The sequence below is a fragment of the Haemorhous mexicanus genome, chromosome 8 (genome assembly GCF_027477595.1).
Source record: "Haemorhous mexicanus isolate bHaeMex1 chromosome 8, bHaeMex1.pri, whole genome shotgun sequence".
Taxonomy (NCBI): domain Eukaryota; kingdom Metazoa; phylum Chordata; class Aves; order Passeriformes; family Fringillidae; genus Haemorhous; species Haemorhous mexicanus.
Window position 1 is genome coordinate 30,692,708 of NC_082348.1, and position 19,697 is coordinate 30,712,404.

The following is a 19,697-nucleotide window of genomic DNA, read 5'->3' on the forward strand; positions in this document are numbered from 1 at the left end:
TTGTATTTATCATGTAACTGGAATCATGAGATTACGTTCAATCTTCTTCTCTATGACCTTTTGTGTCTTTGTATAAAAAAATAATAGAATCTTGTAAAATAGCCTTTAGAAGAAAGAAACAGAAGCCAAAAAATCAAATTAAGATTTGACTTAGGGCATCACAGTAAATACAGGGACTGATTATGGCTACTGAAATACACAAGATTGGAAAAAAAATAAAAGAAAAATGAAGGAACAGGAGAGAACTGTTTTAAAACTAAAGCATTCCAAAGCAGCCACAGACAAATCAGTAGCAGCCCTCCCTCTGTATTCTTCATTGTTGTAATTGCAGTATCAGTCAGAAGACATTTTCTAAAAGGCTGGTCAAGAACGTGCCTATTAACTGTAGTAAAACTGAAATCAGAAATGCATTTATTTCCTTCTTGAGCAGAAAATATACACAGAGAGCTACAAAGTGAGGGCCCCCTGTTATCCCAGTACGTTCAGTCTGCTGGGCAAAGCAAAACCAACTCAGTAATGACAAAAGATTTAAGTCTGAAAGCTATATCTGGATGGAGATTTCTAACAGAATGCATTACTGCCTAAACACAAAGCTGAACTGCACCTTCAGATGCTGACTTGCACGTGAATTGTCTCTTGCTCATGCCAGCCTGGCTTCCAGGAAAGCACTTGACTTTCATGTGAATTTGAAAAACCCCCCCATGAACAGATATTAAGGTTTCCTCCTTTAAAGCCACACTTAAATGTTGCTGACACAGTACACAACAGCAAGCTTTGAAGCAGCACTTTTGCAACATGTGGAGATTTCTGCTCAACTCACACTTGTTTTTCCCAGAGCTGAAAAGAACTAGTTAAGAAAAAATACTAAAACCTTTCAGTGTGCCTTTTATGGTGCATGTTTTGGAGGAGGAGGGGGAATCTTTTTACTTTTTATTTTCCTGTCCTTTCTTAATGTTTCTGGGTTTACAAAACCTGTAATTTGTTAGTTACAGTCTTAAATACTTTTCCCTATTTGTTCTGTTAAAACTTTTAGTGAAAAATCCACTGGGTCCAAGGTTATGAAAAGGTTGTATCAGTTTCAGCTCTGAAGGTAAGAGGGATGGAAATAAAAATTGCTAACATTTGGGGAGCTGTGATTTTTTTTGCTTCAGCTACATATGAGCTTATCTAAAAAGCTGTTATACAAAGGGAGAAAAACGCAAAAGCACAAAACTGGCCAGAGTTGTGATAGGTGTGTTTTCTTTCTCTCCCTGTAAGTGTGATAGAAATAAGACACATGAACTTACAGGCAAACTAACTTGGAAAAACTTCTACAGGTCTTAAAATGGTATTTTTCTGCATACCAAGGCCCAAACAGGAAAGGAAAATGCCTGATTATGAAAAACTTTCCTTAAAATTCTCAGTAACACTAGTCCTAGTAAATAATCTATGATAGAAGAAAATGTCACAGTCGTAAGTAGTGGCAGTCTGCAGAGCTATGGTGGCTGACTTCATTGTATGAGGAGCTGCAGAAGCCCCTTGCTGCCCTGGGACTAAGCTAGCCCTGGCTGGTTTAGACTGAAACTGGATCCATGAACTATTTTTCACATTAATGTCTGATTGGAAGGAAATGTAGAGTGTGCAAGGGACTTTCATCACTCAATTCAAGTTGCATGGCAGACATTCCAAAGGTCTTTACAGACACTAATGTTGTCTTCTGAAGTATCTTCATATCCTCACATTCATGTTTTGACATCCATGATAGTCAAATTTACAGAATTAAAAGGTCATTTTCTATAATAATGAGTTTTAAACTAATTTTGGGCATTTTTTTTCCCCAAGGCCAGCACTCAGACCTATTGGTGGAATTGTTTTTAACAGCTCTTTTCAGTGCCCCTGTCTCTATGGCAGTGTTTCCATCTCCCAGGGTTTAAGACATCCCCCAGAGCCTCACCATGGCAGGCCCAGCATCCCAAGTACCTCATTCCTAAATGCCCAGGTCACTGTTGTGCCACATTCTGGGTGCTGCCACAACCTCCATTCCTCCCTGGCTGCAGCCTGGGCCTGTTTAACCCCTCAGCAGCTGGTGATGGACCTGCCAGCACACCAAGGGAGCAAACACTGCCTTGGTGTTAAAATGGGAGGGGGAAACCTCCTAGGAAAATGATTCTGAGCTGCCTTCCTTGATGCCTAAGGATGCATTTCAGTATTTCTATACATGGGTGGAAGTGACAGATTTTGTCTGTTGTAGGATAATTTCCCCCCAAAAAGTTGAAAGCGCTGCCAATAACTGCCTTCCACTGTATCATGGTAACACAGGAGAGGAAGCAAAGGGTCCTCCACTTTGTTGGAAAGGCAGAGTAAGGAGAACTCAGGTTTCACTGAATGTTGGATTGTTCTTGTTCCAGCATTTTTAATCTAAACAGTTTTAGCAAAACACTGTTTCTTCAGACCTTTTAGTGACCTGTACCATTTGCATCTGCTTGCCTTCATACTGCAGCACCACAGAGATTGTATTCACTCTTATGCCCTCAAATTCACCACTTCAAACCAATCCTACACTCTGTTGGGTATAGTTAAGCAACATACAGGAATTGCAGCTGATGCATGAAAGGCCTGTTAAACTGGCTGTTGCATGAACTGATGCATCTCCATGATGCAGTTGTCTCAACATCTGGAAAGGTTTCACAGTGCTCTGATACCCTGTGCACCCTCCACCTGAGAATCTCCATCCTCTGTGAACTCCACAACCATTAATATCTATATTCTCTAACCAGGCATGTTAAACCACCTCTCATCTGTCTCAACAGCTGGAGAGGAACTTCTGGGGAGGAGACTTGTTACTTACCTGCATACAGCACCAAGAACCACCCTGACTCCCCCTGCCACACCCTCAGCTAAGCTCAGTCACCAACTGAAGGCATTTGCTGCTGCTTTGGCAGCAGTAACCCAGCCTCAGTGGGGAAGATTTTCAGCAGCTGAGCTGTCACTTTGCTAACTGATCACAAGCCAGATAATGAACTCAGTTTTGCTATTAGCCTTTTAAATACACTTGCAGTGGGGGGGAGCCCCCAAACCAGGTTAAGCATTTTCTAGGGTCACAGAGAATCAGTAATAAACGAAGAGCAGAATCAGCTTTTCAAAACTTTAATCACTCCCCCTTGTTCCACATTCCTTCGGAAAGAGAAGCTGATAAAATTTTTGGCCAGAGGACCTGAAAAAATTTTTTAAAGAATATTTAATCCAAAAAGCTTCAACTTGCAGTATAAAAAAAGAAAGATGTCTGTTTAGAAGGCTGATATCCAGCTGTAGTCCATTTTTCTTATTTTTCGTAGCTCCTTTTCCTGGGATTTAGACAGTTTACATGTCGTCTCTCCCAGTAATTCCATATGGCTTGTATCTTCTTGTTCCATTGCTGTGACATCTTCCTCATCTGAATCATCCTCTGCCTTTTCACTTTCCATTTCTACTTCATCAGCAACTTCTTCAGCACTGGAAGATGGTTGGAAACAACCCAATTAATAGGTGCTCTCTCACATACTACAGTACTATAGGGGAGAAGTATCATGCAAACAACTGAGTAAACAAGATTTTATCCTTTTTTTTTCATTTCAGTCTACCTTTTTCCTTTCAGTCTACCTACTATACTTCTCTTGCCATCTCAATTTCAAGCTATTTTTCAAATAGCACTCCTCTAAGTAAACTTTAAAAAAGTTTTCTTTCTTGTAATATAGTAGGTAACTGCAGAGCAGGCAGGTCAGCATTATGACAAATGTTACAACATTGCAGTCCTACAGGATCAGAAACATTGGATATACTAGATGAGACAGTATTCAAGGTCATTCTTCTCTTTCAAATCTGAAAAGGGTCACTTGTCTTAAAAACTGCTGCAGTACTTAGAGCGTTACTAGGAAAGAAAAAAATTCTTTGGTTGTTTGGGTTTTTTTCTTTAAACATAGAGAGAGATGTTTAAAGTGGCTGTTCCCTTCTGAGTTCAAATGTTTTAAGCCTGTGCTGAAGTAGAAAGCACAATTCCAACAAATTATGTGGAACTGTTATAATTTAAAATGCATTGATTAATAGTATTAATGCAAGTGTCTTGTATAAATATTCCAGATCTATTAAGAGTGAACTGCATGGCAAAACAGTACTGGTCTTCTAAAAATCATCTGTTCTAGCACAAGCTATTCCTCACTCATAAAATGTAAATGGGGAAGCACACAGTAATATCATATTGCCAAGGAAAACAGAAGCATTTAATGCTGATAAGACATCCACTGTATAACATATACATGATACAGTGATAAATTGTGGTCAATCTTCAAGGGCCCAGTGCTTACAGTAACATGTACCTTTAAATGCACAGCCACAGCAGTCACTGCTGTCAAAGTACAAGCTCTGCAAGTGCAAATATTTACCCAGGTCACTGAACTCTCAAATTCTTCAGAACTAAAACTAGATGCAAGTTCCCATGTATTAGATTTCTGCCACTGTTCTGTGGCTGTTGTGTTGTGCCATGCAGTCAGAGATCTTGCAGCAGGGGCCAGCCCAAGGTGGCAGAAGCCAGGACACATAACAGGCTGCAGGGCAGAAGCCAGGGCACACCAGGAGCTGTGAGAGTTTCTGGGTGAGCTCTGGCCCTGTGAACCACCCGCTCGCCCATCTGGCAAATCCTCACCAACACCTGACTGCAAGGACAGGCTTTCATCCCTGGCCTGGCAGAGTTTAATGAAGCACTTTAAAGAAGAGATGGTACAAAAATGCAATCACTGAAGTGGCTTCAGTGTAAGTGACAAGATATTAATCCTAATACAAGACATTGTCATAATCCCTGTGCCTGCATTCCTTTGATCCCAAAGGAGAAAGGTACAATTTTAAGTACCTACCAAACTACTCTATTAAATTGGCATTAATGCACTGTAAGCCAAACTTAGATGTGCCTACAGTATACACTTGTATGTTGTAGCTTAATTAGAAATGACATTTGAGTTCTAAACAAATTCTTAAGATCAAGCTTCTAACTTACTGGTGTATCTAGAAACTGAAACCAAAAATTATGCAGCAAGTCATAGTAATTTCAAATAAAGTTGAGAATCTAATATTTAACCCAAAAGAACTAAAAAGCCATTAAATCCCTGGAATAAAGTTAAATTCACAGAGAACATTTGAGTGTAAAAGGCAGTGTTTTGCATATAAGGACATTATGCAAAACCCAGCAAAAATAACAGCAACAAAAAGAGCCAATACACTAAACAGCCAGACCATTACCACACTGAAGTATGCTACTAGATTACTGAATAAAGTGTTGGAAAACTGCTTTTACACTTCAAACAAAGACTGACATAATTTAAAATAACTCTGATAACTAAGGAGAGCTCTTGAACTTTTCTTACCTTTTGTTCTCTTTGGAGATGAGCAATGAGTTAATAAATATAGTGCAGAGGAAGGAAGCAGATGGCAAAACGTGTGCTGGAGTGTGCAAAAGCTGCAAAGATAAAACAAAAACTTTATGAAAGGCTTTGTTTGTTGTGATTTTGCTTATAATTACTTTTACTGTAATTACTCCTACCTCTTTGACAGCAGGTGAAGCTTGCTCCTGCTTATTATGAACAACTGGTTTTCCAAGGTCTGTATCCTCCTGTGCTTGCTGACGTCTGTGCTTTCCCAGCAGCACACTAAATGGTGTCATAGGAAGACTTTCTTCTACTGCCAGCTTGAAAAAGTGTAAGTAGAATTTTAGTGTCACAAATCTATTTCCTTTTAAGTTACCAAACTTCAGAATAAACCCAAGTGAGAAAAGCCTACACTCAAATTTAACTCAACTGAGCTATGTGGCTCTTTGTACTCATTCTCTGTCAGGTGTCTGGAGGGAATCCTGAACAGAGGGTTACAAAACTCTCCAGAATCTGGCCCCAAGAACACTGGATCATAGTTTGCTGATCTACCTATTAACTTCCAAGTATGGAGGGTGGTGCATGTGCCAGAAAACCAAAGGATGGGTTTTCTGATTTCACAGAACCAAAAGATCATTTATACTCCAGCATCATCTGCAGAGAGATTCAATTATGCAATGGGAAGCAAAACATGGCACCTTGACTTTTGGCATTTTCCTGCATCAATGTACATTAATCTGAACACCAGATTATTTTCCCACCCTCCAAAGAAACTGATTGCTTATGCCCACAGTCCCACAGCATTTTGTATTAAAAAGATACTAACTTCTACTTTGATCTACTTGATCTAACCAACCAAATCAATCAAGTGCTGCTGTTACAGTTTTAACTTCTTCAAAATGAATTAAAAAAAATAAATCCAATTTCCCAGACTACTTCTCCACAGAAATGCATACTGGAATGCAATTCTGGAACTCCTTCTCACAGGTAAGTCACAACTGACTGACAACTGTTCATCCCCATTAGAAAGCACAGTTCAGACCACACGCAAGGTTCCAAGTGTTACAGAAACCAAGATAAGGAAAGAGCTTACTCAAACATTTTGCTTCATTTGTGTAAGCTGAATCTTTTCTAAAAGTATTATTTCCCCCCCCACCCCCAGGGGAAATGGAGGGCATCTCAGTGATACTTAAAATAATTTTTTTTACAAACAGCACTTCTTGTCAAAAAATAAACCAATCCAGATGACTGCCCCTTCAGCTAAGTGCCTGGGACTCCAAGTAAGGATCTGGTGAGCATTTTCATGACAAAAGGGAATTTTAATATGACAATATAACCACCATCAGAATTTTGAACTGGCCTGCACATCTCAGTCAGAAGTTCTATGAGAGGTACCTGTTTGCTTGATGGTGTGAGCCTTTCTTCCAGAGACTTTGTGCTAAGTGTCATTAGCTCCTAAAATACAGAAGGATGTAGCACAGTTATCATATGTGAAACTGCTTTCTGTATTTCCATAGCTTGTCTACAGAAGCTTCCAACTGGCCCAAAAGTTTTATCAGTCAAGTGGAAGAGGCAAAACCTCTTTATTTTGTAAAGAAACTGAAGAGAAGCAAGAATGGACCTAGAGGTTCTATAGGCTTTTTGGGAAAACAAACAAAAAAACCCCCACACCCCCATCCAGAAATTACAGGGAAACTGAATATAACATGAAACATTTGAACAATCAGCTTCTAGGTGCTTCAAACAGCATAGGCAATGATCCCACGTTATCTAGTGTCTTGTATCAGTGAAGCAGCATAAAATTATTCACAAGAATAGTAGAAAACCAGTAGAAAACCAGTAAACAATTTTGATCTTAGGCTGTTTTGGCAGTTAAAAGCTTTCAATAAAGCACAGCTTACAACGACATGAAATCAAGAAAGGAACTCCTATGCTCATAAGCAGAACTTTGAATTCCTATCAATCCATTTTAAAGAAAAGAGTTTTTCCCCAGGAACCACCTACCAATACTATTCCTTACTTGTGTATCTGTAAGAAAAAACAGCTGGGATTTTCTTAGCCAACAGTATTTTTCTGAGCTTATCATTTCAGGTTCATCTCTTGGAACGAAGGCAGCAAGCAGGATCTTTTCTTTACAAAGATTTCTCTGGATGTAGATTGGCCATGGCTCACTTGGTTTAAACACAAACACTGCAAAACCAAAAATACCTTCTTTTTAAAATCAGGAAATTCTTACACTCCTGGCCAGCTGTCAAAGCCCTGCGTATCTCAGCCAGGAAGGCTGGACAGGATTGCTTCCAAGCACCAGTTCACAGGCATATAACTGGATAACTTTACTCAATAATAGAAGGGACCTTTCACAATATTCCAGTCCAGAGAACGCACTTGGAAATTCACATTTCTGTAGAAAGAATTATCTTAATGTCAGAGCTCTAAAATGTAGCAGCACAGTTCTGCATTTACAAGAGACGGTCAAGAAGATTTGAGACTCTCACCCAGAAAGTATGGTTAATCCTGAGATATATCCTGTACCTTAAACTACCTGCTGGAAGAAAAGGTAACACACTTTATCTGAATGCTGCTGTCAGATATGGCTCAGTTTCCACAGGTGCAAGTGCACACTGAAGTCCCTCTCCAGCTTTCACGGTCTGAATTCTAAGAAAACCTTACTAGGAATTGTGCTTCCCCAGTTTTAAATTCTGCTGATTATGACTTGTGAAAGAAGGCTTTGTACTTACAGCTGGACTCTTTGGAGAGCCATGAGACTGCAGCAATATGTTCAGAAAGGGGATCAGGTTGCAGAACTACGACGTTGAGGTGGGCACTCCACTCCACTGAAAAGCAAGCACAGCAAGAGGCAGAGGTGAAAAGGAGCCAAACAAAAGGTCAAACAAACAACACACAGGGCCTTAGCTGCTGGAAGAGGCAGCTCCACTCATTCCCTGGTGAATAAAAACACACAAATGCTACCAACTCCTTCACAAGTGTAAGAAATACTACCTATTACTGGGTCATCATTCACCTAACCTAAGATTTATTCTGCACACACAAAGCACATGCACATGGACAGGATACTATCCTAAGTATGAAAATAATCCCATTTCCACAGAGCATTTTGTAGTGTGTTAAATCTGGAAGTGAACTAGAATTATTTCAAGGTTTCACAGTAATTTCAAGTAATCAATTACTCTAGCACACATTCAAGCTGATCTTACATGCACAAGTGAGCAGGTTCCAGCAACACAGAAAGCCATAATCAGTGGCACCAATAAGGTACTTGGAACTTGTTAGTCTCCCAAAGCAGATGTTCCTACAGAAGTAAAAAGACAAAACAAATTAGTCACCTTCATAGTTCATCTTTGTCTTTCTATGTAGCAGTTACCCACAAGTCACAAAAACCATTTAGGTATGATTTAGTTTCAGTATCTAAATCCAAAGATTGCTTTTTGCATTCACCTCTAGTGGCATGAAACTCCACACACAACTGTCAGGTAAGTCTGATAATTTAAAGTGTGCATGAATATGTAAGGATTACATGTTTCTACAGCATTCCAATAGAAAGGAGGGATTTAAAACTCTAAAATAAATTACAAACCCATACATAACTGTAAGTATTCACACTGGGATTGGAAAATAATTTAGTATTTAAAGAAGCCCTACTATTGTTTAGGAACTAGAATGAGAGAAATAGTTAAAAAAGGGTTATGAGAAGCTGCTCCAGTTGAAGAAAGCATGTGATTTAATTTCTCAGTCTCTTGTTTGAGAATAACAGAACACCTCCCACAATTTTCCTCCACACCAGTTTCAGAATAATGTCTCTCAATTTCTAATCTTAGAGGACCAATATAAAACAGACTTCATCACACAAAAGAAAAGCTTACAAACATAGACACAGCACAGGGAAGGGAGAAACCTCTGTATGCTGCTATGATTCTTTGTGTCAAGAGTCTTTAAAATATTGTGACCATACAATGTTGAAGTCTTTTATCATGACAGCATACAATGGAGCATTGCTGGGATAGTCTGCCAGGAAAACATGGATTTTTGAACAGAAGTTACTGAGGATCAAGATATGTATTTCACAGTACATAGTAAGGTCATCATGCTTTTATGGGTTTATTCATATAATTTCCATTTGCATGCATGCATACACCAATAATGAACCAACTGTTTGCATTTACACTTTTCCAGGACTTTGATTCACTCCTGGATTAATGGGGGAAAAGAGAAATGCTATCAACACACTACCTGTGTGCTCCATGATACAGATTTAAGGATGAGAGGTACAAGAGACATAAGCAAGTAAGAAGGAACTGCAATGCTCAATCTTATTTTAAACCAACACCTGAAAGCCATTTTAGTCTTTTCTATATATGAATTTAAGACTGATAAATTCAGTGTTTACGTGTATATGTTTATGAACATATACAAGGTCTTGGACTGCTATGAATTGATTCTTTCTTTTCTGAGAGTTCAAATGAGACAAAAGAGCAGATGAAAAATGTACCTTATATTTCCAGGTGGATGGCAAAATGTACACTTAAGCTCCCAAGTAAGTGAATCCCATACAGTGACAGTTTCTTCAAAGCTAACAGCAAGCAAAGAGCCATCTTCTGAGAAGCAGCAGTTGGTGGCTTGGTAGTTGTGGTAGCTGCCTACAAAGTCACAGCTCCAGCTCACACTCTGGTGTGCTGCGTTGAAGGAACAAGCCAGGTAATTCAAGTCCATACATGAAATAAAAAGAATTCAATTATTACAAGGCAAGGCAGTTTTCTTTCACAATTTTTGAAGAGTAGAGAGAATCTGTCCTGTTCTAATATGAGAAACAGCTGGTAGGGTTTTCATTTGTCCTCAGGTTTGCATTTGAACAGAGAACCTTGAGACTGACAGGGTACAATATTCATGCTTAGTTTGCCAACTCCATTAACTGTGCTCTCACAGATGCAGAGGTTAGGTAAAATGATACTCAAGTAGATTCAACACTTATTGTTCTGGAAAAATTGTTCTGTCATAACTCTAGCAAGAACACAGGAGCATTATTTAAAATCTGAACACAGCTTGCATTTGAGTCCAACAAAACTCATGGTTCATTCACAGAAGATTTGAGGATCACCAAGTGACCCACCAGCATGCTTCCTTCTGTTGGTTCACCTGCCACTGCACTCGGTTTGGACACATTTCCCACTGTTGGCAGTTGCCAGAAAATAAACTGGAGTAAAGTGATGTACTTACCACATTAACATACATTTCCCAGTATAAAATGATTCCTACAGCATGCTTTTAAAACATTTGAGTAGGATGAGGAAAAAAAGGGAAAATCACCCTATGCTAAGTTACCCTTTATATAATGGCTACAAGTTGATGATTAAAGACCTGCCTGTAAAAAAAAAAAAAAAAAAAAAGCCAGAAAAGATTGAGTACTTCCAACTGCATGGCACCATCTAGGGGCCCAGCAAGAGACCTGCTGCAGTTAACACATACCAGAGTGAACTCAACTCAGGAGCTCTTTGCTGAACTAGTATTTGCTGCAGGGAAGCTGCAGCATGTCAAGCCTTTCTACCTGAGCATTCCTACTCTGCCCCACTGGGGAAATGCACCACAGCAGCCACCACTAATTGGTACTTTCACATATACCATGAAAGAGAACCCTGTAGTCACCTAAAATACCAACACCCTGATGAGACCAGTCAGCAGATACAAAACTGTTTTGTGGAAGAGGGGGAAAAAAAAAAGTTTCCTCCCCAGCTGACACTATACTCAAGATCAAAATATCAGCTCATTATTTATAATATGATTTAGCCTCAGAATAATTTGTGAAAAAAGAAGCAAAACCAAACACTCTTTCAGATACCATTGGGGAGATTACTACTAATACAGTAAATGACACAAGTTTGGTCTTCTCATGAGCAGCCGCAGCTGAGGGACAAAGAGCCTGGAAAGAGAAAGTCTGGCAAAGTCTGCCAAATGGAAACCCTAGTAGCTCCAAAGTACTTTTGAACATGTTCTCACCTGCCCATGAAAAGACAAACAGATTACTAAACTGCAAGCAGTTCAGCAACACCATTATCACAGCTACTTCGGAACAAGAAATGACAAGACAGCCAAGTGGCAGGAAAGTGCCACTTCACTTAAGTGTGACTGACACTGTAATAACATTTAAGTAAAAGGACATTAATACGCTGGAAATCTTTTGTATTTCACATCCAAAGGCATACAGAGCAATCAATAAACATACACAAATGATATGTTTGAAAGAAGTGAACATCAGCATGTCTTTCAAGAGGTTACATTTGGTTATTAAAAGTATCTCAGAATTGCCTACATACCCATTCTATGATGTTCAAGTACCTAACGGAAAGGAAGGATGTTCAAAAAATGAACTCTGAAGTGGTGGATATGTCGAATTGCAGAAGTGCTATTATTTCACACTAATTCAGCTCAAACACAGTAACATGGTTCTGTACCCTGCTCCTTTGAGCAGGAGTCTCAAATGAAAAGCCCGTCCAGAGGACTGACAAAAATCCATTTTCTCAGCATGGAAAAACCATTACCACAAACTGCTCTTTAACCAATGAGGCTGCCACTCCCTTCTGCAGCAGCTTGCCAAGGTCTTGGGCTGTATCAGGAACCTCCAGACCAAGCTAATACTGTGGAACTATGGCAGAACTCCATCACTGGATGCTCAGGAGAACACAATACTTCATGCAGCAGCAGAAGCAGATCAATGCAGGGGACTAAGCAAATGAAAGTAGGGTCTTGATTTCTACAGCATGACTTCAAATGGCACTGTAGTTAATTTTCAACTCAGGTTATTCTTACAGTTCTATGTTACAAGATGAAGTTATTTTTTAGCCATGCTTACCTTCTGGATCAGAGTCTTCTACCATCACCCAGACTTTAAACACACAGTCTCTGCCAGCTGTTACCAGTATGAGAGAGTCATCTCCCAGTTCAGCCATGTCACGAAAGCACATGTCTGTGATGTGGTTGTCATGGGGCGTATTTATTCTGGTGTTCAGTGCAAAGCTATAGGGAAAGAAAGCAAAAGCTTGCAGCTCTATTTCATTTGGAACCTGGGGAAGACTTCAGTTCAAGCTAATTCTGGAATGGGCAGGGAGAAGAGCAATCAAAGGAATTTCTAATTAAGACAGCTAAATGGTATTGCATTAACAGATCAGGTTTCCCTAATGGCTTCCATACAGTAGCCCAGCACCATAAATTATCAGTAGGCAAGCATCTCAAATACTCAGCCTGAACCCTGGGCAGTCTTTCCAGTACTTAGAAAATCAGTCATGTGGTTCATCTGTGTAGCAGCCTTCTTTTAACTTGCTTAAGAAAATAATTTGTAGTCAAAATGTAATTTTTTTAATAGGAAAATAAAGGAAAGGCTAGATGCATATGTTCGCTAAAGACAAAGACCAACAATAAAATTATAATCTTCTGAAGCTCTGGAGAAGGACTAACCAATTAATGATGGATCACACAGAGGTGGGGAAACTGTATGAGCTACAAAACCATTCTGTCAGGTCCATGATTTTTAATACCAAGAAAATAAGTGAATTTAAGTCCCATGGTTACAACAGTCTCTAACTACTGTAAGTAAAATAGATCCAGAGCAATCACTTCCTGCGTGTATTCAGTGCAACTCTGTGCTCTGCTGCAGATGCTGCAGTGTGCATGGTAACTTCCCAGATCTGGAAAAACTCTGCCTTTGCAAGGCAACTTCTGTGCAGGGATTTGTGTGACTGACAGCTGGAAGGCCAGCTGTTACCATTACCTCTGTGTTTCCTCACTGTAGAACCAGAGCTTGAGCTGTAGCTCGGGGTCAGCCACCTCCTCACTCTCCTCCACCGTGGCCAGCCAGGTGCCCTGGGCGCTGAATGCGACCTTCACCAGCTCCGACTGCTTCAGGCCCGCCTGGTGGATGTACTGGCGCTGCACAATGTCCAGCTGCAAAGCAAGGCCACAGGGTATTCAAAATTCTGGTGGAGCTGGAAGAGGTACCGCTCCTGAAACCACAGAGGAAGGATGTTCTGAGGGCTCCAGTTATTCCTGCCTGGGAAGGAATAACTGGAGAAGGATGCCAACACGTGGGGAAAGCAGAATTAGAGCACGTGCATTCCACAGTGATGCGAAGTGTAGGAAAGGATGAAAAATAATTTGAAAGTGTTTTACCTACAAATTTTTGACATTTTACAGGATAGCACATTGTTTTAGAGTACCTTTTTCGGTATCAATATTTAGACTTGCTTAGCACATGAACAGAGATAAAGCCAAGAACATATCAACCTGGAATCCAGCCTTGTGGGACAGCTGCAAGGTTTTTTTCCATTTGCCATATTAAGTCTTCAAATAAAACCTGATGCACAAGTTACTTGACTGAGAAGGTTAAAGTTTTGGTACAAGCCCATCCAACTTACACTGAACAACTGTTGGTCACTCTGGAGGGAATAGAACTGCAAGTGGCCTGGCTCTCCATTCAGGACCAAAGCTTTGGTTCTAGGATCAACCACTAGGCCAGTCTTGACATCCCTACCTGGAAACAAAATTCAGGTGACAAATGACCAAAGCTGTCGAGTGACACATTCCACCCTCTCAGTGGAAGACAAATTTTACTGCACTTACTTTTGATTAGCCCTTGAATGCTTCTGGAAAACCTTAGGTTGCTGTTGATTATTGAAATTCCTGAAAGAGAAAGCAGACCAAGTCTTGCAAAAGGCACACATTTCATGTAACCATCTGTACTGTAAATGCACTGTAAACGTACATTTTCCCAGTTTATGACACCAAGGTGGAAAGCCAAGTTACAGCAGTCACCGAGCAAATTCACAGAACTGATCAAAGAGCAAAATAATCTGTTTGTTTAGATCATTAATGAAATTTTATGCAGTTCTTAGTTAATTCATCCAAAATCAGTAAGATAAGGCTCCCACAGATTTGCATTTCCACTGAAGTGATACTTGGATGTGTTTGGCTTACTGTTGTCTGTGTGCAGGGTGCAGCAGAGAACGCCGTCAGAGGACATGGAGATGCACTCGATAGGAGACCCCAAACGAGGCAGGAAATCCTTCTGGCATGAAGATTCATTGTGCCACTGGACTAGAACAGATTCAACTCCACCACTCAGCAACCTGGTTCCTTTTCAAGCAACAAAATACAGTTAAAAGGTTTGGCTTAAAAAGAAATAAAATCAGCAGCCTGTATCTTTACAATGACAGACAGACATGAGTTTCTCAAAACTTTTTAAACTGAGAATGAGAAGACATGCTTCTCATTATCTCCTGTTAAACTGCTAGAGAAACTTGGATTAAGTAACAGGAACTTGTGCCTGCAATGAAATTTAAGCAATGCTTTGGGAGTAGTAGATCCCATCACTTTCTGAATCAGCTATCCAGCTGATTTGTGTTAGGATATGGCTGAACTGTTCTCCTGTAAAAAGTACTCTGCAGTAAGAAATACCTTAAGAAGAATAGCTCAGATCACACAATTCAGATAGAAGTGTAGTATTTCTGACAGCAGGTTTCAGCTCAGACAAGACTGGCTTGTTTTATTTGGATGCAAGTAAAACTGGCAAAAACTCATCAGTACTATTAATGAAACAGAAGGGGAGGGAGGAAGAGTGGATGTGAGGGGGAAGAGGTGAGAGAAGGGATTGGATTTTTCCTTCTACAACAAGAGGAAGATATCTGACATTATAAATGCCAATCAAAATGCATATAATTAATTTAGTTTTTATTTCAGATCCTTCCTGGATACACTTAAAATTCTAGAAATTAACTTGTTAGTAAGTGGACAAACTTGGAGCTTCTACAGATTCTTCCTTGTCTGCTGCAACACTTCAAATTTGCTAAGGTTTTATTTGTTTGATGGAGATTTTTGGGGTTTTTTAGGAGGGTTTTTTATTGCTTTGTTTTCATTTTTGTTTTTCTTTTACTCACCCTCCAAAGAATAAGCCAGATCCATAACAGTATCATGATGCCAATGCAGTGCAGAATATGTGTATGCTTTCTTGTGGTGGAAATTCCTCCTGTGTGGAGAGGAACAAAGCAATTCTTCACTCAGAACATCAACAACACAGTAAACAAAAGGAAACATTGAACTGAATCAATTATATCATCATGTCCTCTAACTTCTATACTAGTTTATCCTACCCTCAAGTGATGCAGAAGGAGGGAAGGAACCACACTACAGGTTTTCACAAGCCTCCTGGTCCACACCTCACATCTTCGATGTACTGACCAACTCAGCCCCGGAAGCAACTTAACCATGTAGTGTTTTTAATCACATATTCCACTGATGTGCTCTCTTTAGGACTCTACTTGCCCATAAAGAGTTATTTCAGCTGTTCTTACATTACCTTTTACATCCAAGTTTAGATTTAATGGAGCAAGACTTAACATAGGCATTTTCTCCACCTGACACATACACTGTCAGCAGTGCAGGTTCATTGCTCATTCTGACTTCTGAAAATGGCAATGCTAAGGACAAATTAGAGTGCTTTGCTCAGGTTTGACTTAATTCCTACAGTCAGAGGACTTCATGGGATACACAGCTAACCAAAATGCACATACCAGAGGCGAATCTTTCCATCAGCATGGCCAGTTGCAATGCAATCCTCCGTAGGATGGCACACGACACAACTGAAGCGATTGTCTCCTCCTTTTGTCTTCGCTGTACTTAAAGAAAACCTTCAAAAGTTAAGAAAGGAACTTTAATTGTGAGAGTTAGTTCGGTTTTTCTAAAACAGATCTTCAAAAGGATCAGCTAGTGCACATAAAAAATAATTCTGATTAGAAAAATTAAATATTTTCAAGTTCTTATGGCTACATGCACTCTCAAAAAATAGTGACAGACTTATTTTCCTCTTGATTTCCTTAATTCTTCACCTTCAATCAAGGTGAAAGAGTTTTTGCTTCTCTCTCTCTTCCTCTCCTTTTCTCCTGCTTCCCTCCCACTACCTGGGCCCTATCCAAACAATGTCACTTAATTCAGATCAGCATCACCCTAAGTATTTAACTGAAAAAACCACATTCCTGAGCTGCAAAGGTAAGGTATCACTGCCACTGATCTGCTCACAGTTCACTTCTACAGGAAGCTTCTCATATTGACTACATCCCCTCCAGCAGAAAACCAAATGAGACCATGTGTGCACACATCATGAAGTAAAAACCATTTAGGAAATATCAGACTGAATGAATACCTGACATTTTCTTTCTTCTTCTTACCTGTTCAACAATTTCTGTTTAAAAAAATAAACTTGGAGATTCACATCCTTCACTGACACCACATATGAATCCTGTTAAAGTAAAGCCATTTAGGACATATAGATTATGTTTTCACACAAGGAAAAAATAAAGCACATTTCACTACAAAATACTTTACTCTGGAGACAACATATAAGCTCATGTTGAGTAAATAATTTCCCATTATAAGTGTCAAAGTTTCTTTTTTGTTTTTGTAATATTAAAAAAGGTATAGTTGTTACACTGATTCATTTACTTCCAGTTTTGTTTCAGTACTGCTGGGCTTTGTATAAAGGCATAAACAGCATAGAGTTCATTTGAGAGGAGCTAAAAACCTGAACCAACCAATACCCAGAGAAGAAAAAAACCCAGATGTGAACATACTTCTCTTCCAAATGCAATTTGCTTCGGTGATGCACCAACACCATCCAGAACCACTGAGAGCTCCTTGCCTTCCAGATCCTGGCCTGCTCCTTTTGTCAGCTTAACTGAGACCAGCTGGAATGTATCTGACCAAAGAAAAAAAATCTGCCTGAAACCAACGACAGCACTGAAGAACGAGGACCAGACAGTGGGTATCAGTGCAAGTGTAAGCAGAAGAATCCAAGGGAAGCTGCACAGTATTTGCTCTTGCTCTGAAGTAGCAGTATATTATAGTACACAGTAAGGCCAAGCTGCAGTTATTGCAGACAAAATCCCATTAAAAATATCTAGGCATGCTGTGAATAGGACAAGTCCATTTATGGTAATAAATGCCTAAGGTTACTGCCCAAGGTGGGAGAATAATCCCCAGCACTCATACCCAACTTCAGTAGTGTAACTTAAAGCACTGCTCAAAGATCAACTGCATCTATGAGACCACATCCATGCAGTACATGCTTCAAAAGCAAAGACAAGCACTCTTCTAGGCAAATACTGGAATGACAGATGTCACAGAATGAGAATGAAAGAGGTACAAACTGCAGAACTAGACATCTGCCACAGGAATTAAAAAATATTTCAGAATTAACATATTAAAGCCCATTCTTGTAGCCTACTGCTCACTGCTGGGACAGCAGCACAGACACAGAATGAGATGAAATGGATGATAGTGTATTTATTGCAGACAAAATCCCATTAAAAAATACCTAGGCATGCTGTGCATAGGACAAGTCTGTTGATGGTATTGCTGCCTAAGGTGGAAGAATAGTGTCACAGACACAGAATGACTGCGCTGACACGGATGGTGCTGCCTGTACTGTACCTCGTTCACCCTTCTTTGGAACGACAACAAACACCGAGTCCTCAGCACTAGCAAGCGCGTACAGTGCCAGAAGTTTGGGTCCTACAGTGAAAGTCTAAAGAAAAAAAGAAGAGAAGGATATCAACAATTACTACATTTGTGTGCATGTCTTTGAAATAAGGAAATCATGTCTTACAGAAAGGTTCATGTATTAAATAAAATTCTCAGTTCTAAGACAAATACATCTTTATTCTATCAAGGACTGATAAAAATGTTAAAACAGTACTAATAAAATATGAGACATCAGATTTACTGAAAAGCCTCAGGATACCTCTAGTACAAAGGCACACCCAGAGATGGGTATTTAGCAGAAAATATGAACAAGAGTAAGCAGACCACATTTTCAAGCCATCGGACCAATTCCTATTGGTGTATCCCAAACTGCAGAACATTTCCCAGAGCTACCCTGGATTTAAAACTACAGCAGGCAGCAAAGTCAGTATGTCAGTACATCTCCCACCTGCTTCCCCAAAAGGATCTGCATCATTATCATCATCACACATTCTTTTACTGCCATAATTAGATGGGGTTTAGGTTGTACTCATAGTAGAAAAGCCATTTCAGACTGATTTGTGCCCATTGTTTAAATGCTCTTAACAGGACTAACTGAACATACTTTAATGGGAATGCCATCCATGAAGTCCCACAGCTTAATGGTGCCATCGAGAGAGGAAGAATAGAGCTGAAGATAAAAAAACCAAAACCAACTATATAAGTAATAGCAATATATCAAAGCCAGATTCTATATAAAATCACAACCAGGTAACTGAATAATAAAAAATACAGCACAGAGACCAGCTCTGTGCTGATTTCAAATAAAATACAAACACAACACCATTACTCTCGTTCAAAACGTACACTGTCACAAAGCATGAATGCACAGATACCCACCATGGGAACATCTAATTTTACAAAGCTAATATCTAGATCAGTCCCTCTTGGTAAATAAGTCTGATTCATATCCAGACACCAAAAAAGCCCAAGCAAACTAGGAGCAGGGAAGGTAGGCTGGGGCAGAGGGAGACACTGGGCAAGTTAAAGGGATTTAGTCACATCTGCATCACTACCAGCAGATACAGAAAGGTGAACACCAACCACAGTATTTCTGATCTTCTCACATGCCTCTTTTACTCTTTCAATCAATTTCAACCGGAAATTTCGCTGTATTTCCGTTTTGTTGTCATTCCATTCAAGGAGTGCAATCCACATGACATTTCATATCTGTGTTTGTAGGAAACTGATATAGCTCTACCCTTCTTGTCAGATTTCAGCGAAACTTTAGCTCGAAGATGCTCTAATCACTACCAGTCCCTTCCCAAACTCCAGCCAGCCCCGGGACAGCCCCCGCGGCGGCACACAAGGGTCAGGGCAGCCCGGCCACCCCCAGCCAGACCTCCCGCCGCAAACCTGCATGTGGTTGTGAGGGTTGAGCTGGATGCCGGTCACTAGGTCGGCATGGCCGCACAGGAGCAGCAGGGTCTCCTCGGTGTTCACGCTGTGCACCTTCACGAAGTCCCCCGAGGCGTACAGCAGGTACCTGCAGGGGGCAAACGCTGTTACCCCGGCCCAAGGGGCCCGGACGCCCCACGGCAGCCGCAGGCCGCGGGGACACCGGCGGGCAAAACCCCGCTCGGAGCTCAGAAGCCCTCCCGATCGCAGCAGCCCCGGCTCCCCGTCCCACTTGCTTGGAGTCGGCGGAGAACACGGCCCTGGCGCCGCGCTGACCGCCGCCGCCGCAGCGGACCACGCGGAGCGCGCCCGGCGACACCATCTTGTCCCGCCGCCCCCCGCGCGCCGGCC

The 19,697-nt window shown here is 40.5% G+C and overlaps 1 protein-coding gene across 1 annotated transcript; it reads right to left on the minus strand.

Annotated features, from left to right (window-relative positions):
- Positions 1-3,110: 3,110 nt before the first annotated feature.
- WDR75 (WD repeat domain 75) lies at positions 3,111-19,691 on the minus strand. Its single transcript, XM_059853457.1, has 21 exons — positions 19,583-19,691; positions 19,305-19,434; positions 18,514-18,579; positions 17,859-17,952; positions 17,000-17,124; positions 16,598-16,668; positions 15,944-16,060; positions 15,311-15,399; positions 14,352-14,510; positions 13,998-14,057; positions 13,793-13,908; positions 13,150-13,322; positions 12,235-12,398; positions 9,880-10,063; positions 8,588-8,682; positions 8,111-8,206; positions 7,393-7,562; positions 6,768-6,827; positions 5,549-5,692; positions 5,373-5,464; positions 3,111-3,471 (listed from the first exon to the last, which is right to left on the minus strand). The coding sequence occupies exons 1-21, from the start codon at positions 19,666-19,668 to the stop codon at positions 3,267-3,269; spliced, it is 2,496 nt and encodes an 831-aa protein (XP_059709440.1). The 5' UTR covers positions 19,669-19,691; the 3' UTR covers positions 3,111-3,266.
- Positions 19,692-19,697: the final 6 nt, after the last annotated feature.